This window comes from Paralichthys olivaceus, chromosome 14 (assembly GCF_024713975.1).
Source record: "Paralichthys olivaceus isolate ysfri-2021 chromosome 14, ASM2471397v2, whole genome shotgun sequence".
Lineage (NCBI taxonomy): Eukaryota > Metazoa > Chordata > Actinopteri > Pleuronectiformes > Paralichthyidae > Paralichthys > Paralichthys olivaceus.
In genome coordinates, this window is record NC_091106.1 from 1,466,272 (window position 1) to 1,474,543 (window position 8,272).

Consider the following 8,272-nt stretch of genomic DNA (forward strand, 5'->3'; position numbering starts at 1 on the left):
CTCCACAGGTGGGAGGTCCTCAGGTGAGAGTGCTGGTGGTTGCGTGACCCTCCTTGGTGACTAAAAGTTCGACCACCCATTCTACTCTAGGCACCACAAGGAGTCCAGAGTTTGTGGTCTGTGGGGGCTCTAAGGGGTTAAGAGCTCTTTAATATATGATGGGGCCTGATTGTTGAGGGCCTTGTAAGTCAGTAGGAGGATTTTTAAATCTATCCTCTGTTGAACAGGGAACCAGTGAAGTGAAGCTAAGACATGAGTAATGTGATCCCCTCTTCTGTTTCCTGTCAGTACTCTTGCAGCAGCGTTCTGCACTAGCCGAAGGGTTCTTAAGGATCTGCTGGGACACCCTGATAATAAAGAGTTGCAGTAGTGTAGCCTAGACGTAATAAAGGCAATATAGATATGATACAATATAGTATCTATATAATGATCGTTTGGAACAGTAAGGTTGGCATTAAAACCAGACGTTGCATTTAGTTGTCACTTTGGAGCAATAGTATGAACTCGTAGGGGTGAAAAGAAGGACGGACGTTACCTAACACTGTGCGGTTGATGGGCCTGGCCTAGCGGGAGGAGGAGCTGCGCCCCGGGGGCTGAGCTCCCTGATGCCTGGGCAGGTCTACCAGCCAGGGCCGCGGTCTCATGTGAAGAGGGAGGAGGCGCAGAACATACACACAGTTTGTTTTCTCAAGCGACCTTGTGATTCTTATATACTTGTTTCTTAAAGTGTACACTTTCAAACAGCCATCGAACAGTAAAGATGGGCAACCGGGTCGCCCGTGAGGACTACGAATGGGTGTATACGGACCAGCCCCATGCCGACAGGAGGAAAGCGATCCTGGGTGAGTTAGCTTGTTCTTTAGCTACTTTTGGATTAACACGTCGTTAGTTTCATTTCGAATCAACGGAGCTAATGTATCCGAGTGGTTACGTTTACTACGTGTGCACGAGTTAAACATGTGTCGGTGTCCGTGGTGTTCAGCAGACCGGTTTACTTTTGTAACCAAGCTAACGGTTCCATATCCGCCTGTGTGTCCGCCACAGTCCCCGCTCTCTGGCCGCTGTGAGCAGTTTACGGCCTCAGTATCACGTGAAATGTGCATAATGGCTGTTAACCAGTCGGCTGTTGTATTAGTTCAGTGTTACACGCTAACAACGTTAGCAGGGCATCGCCACTCCCCGACATGGCACAACAGGAAAGTTCCGGTAACGGTTCACGTCCTGTTCTCTATGGACTCAGATTAACACCGTCACCAATAGGACCGGGAGCTGAGTTATTCAACCAGTCATTTGAACTCTTGGTGTTCTACATAGGCCCAACTACTAACCAATGGATTGATTGATTAATCAGCAGATAATGACAGTAGTCCTTAATTGCATCCACAACAACATGTGTAATATACAGCCCAACATCTTTACCTTCTTCAGTAACCTGAAGACTTCCACTAAACGTCACTGTCAGCTCTTAATCTATATTGATTAATGGACATTAAAGGTTCAGTGTGTAGAATTTTGTTAGTGTTGAAATTACATGTTGCAGCTGAACACCCCTCACCTCACCCTCTGCTTCCAAACATGAAAAAGAACCAGTGGTAGACTCAAATTGTCATAAAAACTCAAAAGGTGTTTAGTTTGTCCAGTCTGGACTAATGTAAAAAACATGGCCTCCGTAGAGAGGGTCCCCTCGATGTAAACATTTACGTATTAAATATAAAGGGCTTTGTCTGGGGTCAAGAAAACTACAATTCATACAATTTAGATGAAATGAACAAGTGAAAACATCATGAGGATTATTCTACATTACATTTCTGCCAATAGTTCCCTCTTACCTATATTTTACACACTGGACCTTTAACATGGACCACAGGTAATGTAACATGGACATTTGATGATTGAAATGTGACATTTGCCTTGTGGCTCTGTGAAGCATGATTCTGAATTTAAGTGGCAGCATATTATGCTCCTTTTGTTGAGGCAAACACTAAAGGCCTCCTTTGTCTCTAAAGTGGCCTTTTCTGCCTCAGGCGCCTTGAGCCTGGATCTAGTTTGGGATGGTTGAGGATGTTAAAGTCTGTAGGCTAAAGCTTTTGTGCCTCCGCTGTCTTCGTACTAGTCAGCACAAAGTACAGTTGATGTATTGAGAATGAGACCAGAGCCATGGGTGAAGATACCCACTGACCTCAGAGCAGTTTGAATTATTCAGTATCAGTAAGACTCGGTGATGGCTACACCACTGATTAGTACGGCTGTTGTTTCTACAGAGTTTGAACAAACTATCTGAAAATTCAGAAACTGAGTTTATATACTGCTGAGCATGAAAACTGCCAAACTTAACTTGTTCAAGATCTCATATTTTGTTTGTTTTACTCTTTTACGCTTGCCCAGTGTTTGTAAAGAGTTTAGTTGTGTGCAGTCACATGCCTCAGGGCACTCACTGAGGCCTACGATTACAAAGGTGGGGGTGGGCGACACTTCTATTGTCTTCCTACATTTTAGGCAGACACATTTATGTTGTCAGGAACACTTCATATTTTCTGAAAGCCAATTCATTTTGAATTGGCTGAGCAGCTTAATATTGAGCCCTGACGTAGTCACAGAGAGAAAAAGTTATATATCAAGGCCAGGTTTTACTACACTGGTTGCTTGAAATACTATGCTACTTCAAGTTACAATTAATTTCCTTGTTTTGATTAATCCAAAAACAAATCCTTCCTTTTTCACAAGTTTCATACTGGTCTGACAAAAATGATTATTTCAATATCCATATAACTACCAGTGACAATCCAAATTGGACATTTGAACATTCTGCATTTTACATGTTGGGAATCAATGATGGTTGTTCAGCCGTTTCATTTTGAATGAAGGAGTTCAAGAACCGTGTGCATCTCCCTCCCTTCTCCTCCAATGTTAATGACATCCAGTGTAAAGGTCAGTGATTTGACCATGATCAGGGACTTTAAACAAACCAACTTATCAGCTGATGTCTTATCAACGCCTGACTGTTTAAACAGCCAGCCATAGTTTACACATTGGTAAATGGACTGAATGTCTATATTAATGAATCACGCATTCTCACACACAGTTGAAAGTATCAGTATATTACCCTAACACACAGAGATACACTGACTGGAGCATTAGTGGACAACATGCTCTTCTTCCTGAGCCTCAGCTGCATGCATTGTGTTGGTAATATTCAACCAAATCAAATAAATGTGTAAAATAAGTCAAATTGGAACCTATTGAATTGAAATGTAATTGTTTTGACAAATAAGAGACAATACTCATTTCTAAAAAAATACAGTGGTGTATAGGACATAACACATGAAACTGAATCAATAAAAAAACAAGATAAAGAGTTGTATTTCAAGATCATGTAAGAAAGTTCCAGTGGAGATTAGAGTTTGTTTCCTAGCAGCTGTGTAGTTTCCTCTGGAATTCAGCTTGGATCAAGGCGCAGTAAGAACATATGACCCCTGGTGTGATGCAGAGTTTAGTACATGTTGAAATATCTAATTCAGCTCTGACTGCTGACTGCCTGTGTGCAGTCAGAAGAAGGTGCAGGTCTGTATTCAATGAAAGGCTAATGCAGAGAGGCTAACATGAGAATGATGTTAGAGCTATGTTGAAGGTCAGCTGTTTGCTCTCAACCTGGAACCTGCTTTCCCAATGACTTGCTCAATAAACAAACAAACAAACTCACGGCTTGCTTGCATGGACTTGTGTACGAAAGCAAGGCCTTGCAACAGCAGTGTAAAACATGCCTGTTACTGCTGGAAATGTTTGACAGAATCCTGATCTATGAAGAATCAAGGCTGAACCAGTGGCTTCACATGTTCACTGGTTTAGATATTGGCCTGACACAAAGAAGCACCATTAAAACGTTTTCCACCTGGCTGCCACTCACACAGAGGAATTAGAATTCTGTGGGATACAGTTCACACTGGTTAAGAAATTATTTACAAAAGCCTTTAAATCTTTTACCTTACCAGTGTGTTGGCTTACCTTAGCATGTGGAAAAGACCTGGAGCTATTTGACTTCTTTAGCTAGTCACCTGAAATGTACTTACACGTGATAGCTTCCAACCAGTGATTAAGATAACAAACATTTGATAAAAGGATTTACTGGATAGTTTCAGTCTATAGGTGAGAGTCATTATCGGTCTCATGGTCAGGGACTTGGTTTCTCTTTGATTCTCTGTTATATTCCAAGGCGGTTAAGTTTAAGCAGCTTGTGGCTCTTGAAATTTAGGAGAGGATAGGTGAGTTTTCAGAATAGACTCTTAACCATAAGGGAGCGAGGGACATATTTAATGGACACATCTAGTTACATAAGCCTTGTACCACCAATGTTTCACCCCAAAAAATACATGTTTAATAAACAATGTAGGTGCATCAACCCATTTTCTGTGTTGATTTTACATTACCATGTTTAATGGAAACATTCATTGAACTCCTTCATGTAAATGTGTGTTACTGGTTACTAAGTTTTGCATTCTTGTTTTTTTTGACAGCTAAATATCCAGAAATCAAGTCGTTGATGGGTCCTGACCCGAGGCTGAAATGGATTGTGTGCATGATGGTGGTGATACAGTTTTTAGCTTTCTACCTGGTCAAAGACCTGGACTGGAAATGGGTTTTGTTTTGGACATATGCCTTTGGCAGCTGTATCAATCATTCAATGACCCTTGCTATTCATGAAATCTCCCACAACACGGCCTTTGGAAACAACAAGGCTACGTGGAATCGCTACTTTGCCATGTTTGCCAACCTGCCCATCGGCCTGCCCTACTCTGCCTCCTTCAAACGCTATCATCTGGACCATCATCGCTACCTTGGTGGAGACGGTGTAGATGTAGACATCCCTACTGAGTTTGAAGGCTGGTTCTTCTGCACACGCTTCCGCAAGTTCATCTGGATTATTCTGCAGCCACTTTTCTATGCCGTCCGGCCTCTCTGCATCAACCCCAAACCCATCACTCAGCTGGAAGTGACCAACCTGGCAATCCAGCTCACCTTTAACATCCTGCTCTACTGGGTGTGGGGGGCCAAGCCTGTGGTCTACATGATGGCTGGTTCCTTGTTGGGGATGGGGTTGCACCCCATCTCCGGTCACTTCATTGCTGAGCACTACATGTTCCTCAAGGGCCATGAGACCTACTCCTACTATGGATCCCTCAACCTGCTCACCTTCAACGTGGGCTACCACAATGAGCACCATGACTTTCCCAGCATCCCAGGATGCAGACTGCCTATGGTTAGTACATTGGGTGACTCTGTCAGCCACAGTTCGCACACTTTTCAATCAGACCACAATTTCAACTGCATTTCCATGAGCTAAGAAAGGAAGAAATCAGTGGGGTGGAAACAAGTCTGTCTAGGTAGGCAGCTTATGTATGTCAGATACAGTATGTGCAAGCATGTTTCTGTGTGATAATGACGTTTCACACAAATGTGTGTTATATGTTAACTTAATTGAACTAACTGTGTTGCTGTTAAAATGGTTACTTTAATTAGGTTAGTAGTTATTAATTAATCACTGTCCACAATGTGGAAATTGTCTTTGTCTTCTTAACATCAACAGACAAGACAAACAAGACAAAGACTTGTAGAAGCCCATCCACTAAGACAAAGGGAGCTATAGGTTGTAATATTGAGCTAATAAAGAAAATTAGTTGCAGTAAGTGTCAAACAAGACCAGCATACGTTTTTAAGTCATTATCAAAGAAAGTGCATTTGGTAAGGCGAAGTGCTCAGAGATTTCCTGGAGACAGGTCAGTCAGAACCAGATCAGCAGCGTGTGATGAAAAGCATTCACAGGCTGTTTACAGTGTCATGTGAAGGCAGCATTCTGTAATGTTTGTACTCCTTTTTGGTTTCTAGGTGAAGAAAATAGCAGCTGAGTATTATGACGACCTGCCTCAGTACACATCATGGGTGAAGGTCCTGTACGACTTCATCATGGACGACGCATTGAGCCCGTACTCTCGAGTCAAGAGGAAGCTGAAGGGTGACGTCAAACAGGAGTAACTTCCCTGAAAGCAGCAGTTTCCACCATGACACCAGCACAGCTCACCGTCCTATTAACTTAACAGCTTCTGCGGATTAATACATTCAACATGTGAAATCATGGTGGCTATTGTATACATGAGTCTTGGCGTGTGTGTTTGCTCCAGAGGAATGGGCAATGGTTTCAGGCATTTGTTATCCAGGTAAGAAAAAAACCAAGAGAAGTGGTGTGAGATTAAAAATGTAAAAGGGGGGACTGACTGCACAAAGACTTCACCTTAAAATAGACTTATTTAATCTTATTAACCGTACATATATAAGGGCTAGGCAATTAACCAAAAATGTATTGAAACCGAAATTTGTCTCATTAGTGAAACAGTAGGAAAAAGTTTGTCAAAGGTGTAACTGGATCCTAAAACCTCATTACTCACTGCATGCCAGTGAGTAACCACTAGTCAGCATTTGCAGTGGACGTAGGCTGGCCGAACTTAGAAGTCTTTGTGCACCCAGCCCCTGAACATTAAGATCGACAAACAGTCAATGATAAACTCACACATTATTGTACCATTTACATACAAGGTGACAAACCACTCCCAATGGTTTCTACGTTCAACGTTGTGCAACAAACATGAATTGTATAAAATCAAATGACCCAGGATACCTTCTTCCTATTTTGGACCAAAGTTGAACTACCCCCCCTTTTGAATTGATCTGTCACAGAATTCTGCTGTTTTATTTCTTGTTTGTGTTTTGAGCCCCCCCACCCCCCAATTTCCCTACTTTTTAACCTGCAACATTTTAATGCACCACAACATGATATAACCTGTCATTCGTCCATGCAACTTGTGAATGAAACGGTCAGGAGAAGAGACAGTTTGAGGTTGTATTTGCATATGAGATGACAGTGTGTTATCATTAGTGCCTCAGAGCTTTGTTTGTCTTAATTTCCATTTTATGAATTAATTCATGTTGATGAAAATTTGTATGCCAAGAAGTATTTAATGTTAAAATTGCTGGGCTTTATCTCTTTTTTCCCACGTCATCCTGTTTTCTTATGAGGAGGTTCAGGGCACCTGAAGTCATGTCCTCTGTGTGTCATGAAGAGGAACCAGAGGTTTTTGGAAGATTCAGCAAACAGCTGCTTATCAGTGGTTCACCCCCTCCAAACTGTCTGTCCTCCAAGTTAACCTCTGAGCGCTTTAGAAAAGCACCAATTGGTGTCATGTAGCTGCACTTCACAGTAAATATAAAATTTCTTTCCACATTTATACACAATATAGTCCTTTTTAAAGATATTCATTGAATTTCAAAACTGAATTGAACAAAAGGTCACCTAATAAAATACTCCAAGTAAGACTGAGAGATGTTTTTTATCCACATAATGTACACACACCTGTGTGAAGGAGCAAATCACCATCAGCATCAATACAGAACAGCCTTAGTAAATGACCATGTACCGGCTCCAGCTAACAAAGAAAGCATTAATACAGGACACTTATGGACATTATCCATTTCTTCAGTCCTTAGACTGACCTTAGCCATGTCAATTCCTGACCTAGTTCTAAGCCTAAACCAAATTTGAACCATCAATCACTGTCTCAAGTATCAAGGTCATGTTATTATCACTCCTGTTGATCTGCCTTAAAACTACATCATGCTGTATGTTCTGCTTGGAGAGGACGCCATAGCCAAATGTATAAATAAGACGTAGGTTAAGAATAGATCTTACTCAACCAAGGATTGGTTCTCAATTCTGGATCACATCACATGTCATTTTTAGGTTTAGTTTTTAGACCTACTTGAAACTTTAGTGTAACCAGCACCATGATTATGTTCAGTTTATGTTCCTGCTGTGTATGCTGGGATATTTCTTCAGATTCAACTTCTACAATCTGCAGATTGGTTTTCAACACAATATGACCCACGTTTTAAACTCCTCTATCCAATGTTACTGTGGCCTTTCTGTGTGTAATGCATTTGTAATCTTTAGTCTAAGTTTAATTGAATTACATAATCAAAGTCAAAGGCATGGTGAGTCACTGGCTGGTATCACTAACACCTGTACATTATCTGCAATATAAGTTGAACTCGTTGTGAGGCTCATAGGTTCCACAGACACCTCCTGCAGATCTGATGCAGACCATTTACCATGATGCATCTGTCACCAACACCTTCCTTCAATTGCGCCACTGAAACAGTCGAGTCATGGAGCTTTAGAAGGATAGAGTATTTCACAATATGAAATTTGACAAGTTGGAAGTTCTTC

The 8,272-nt window shown here is 41.5% G+C and overlaps 1 protein-coding gene across 1 annotated transcript; it reads left to right on the plus strand.

Moving 5' to 3' along the window:
• The first annotated feature begins 490 nt into the window (after positions 1-490).
• On the plus strand, positions 491-7,360 carry degs1 (delta(4)-desaturase, sphingolipid 1). The gene is made up of 3 exons (XM_020103564.2): positions 491-842; positions 4,512-5,254; positions 5,881-7,360. Exons 1-3 carry the CDS (start codon positions 761-763, stop codon positions 6,025-6,027), a joined length of 972 nt encoding a protein of 323 aa, XP_019959123.1. The 5' UTR covers positions 491-760; the 3' UTR covers positions 6,028-7,360.
• Positions 7,361-8,272: the final 912 nt, after the last annotated feature.

Bases quoted from the DNA above. Each gene is read 5' to 3' on its own strand.
- degs1 (XM_020103564.2), top strand. From the start codon at position 761: ATGGGCAACCGGGTCGCCCGTGAGGACTACGAATGGGTGTATACGGAC. The intron at 843-4,511 runs GTGAGTTAGCTT...TTTTTTTGACAG, and splicing joins CAGGAGGAAAGCGATCCTGG to CTAAATATCCAGAAATCAAG. The intron at 5,255-5,880 runs GTTAGTACATTG...TTTGGTTTCTAG, and splicing joins CAGGATGCAGACTGCCTATG to GTGAAGAAAATAGCAGCTGA.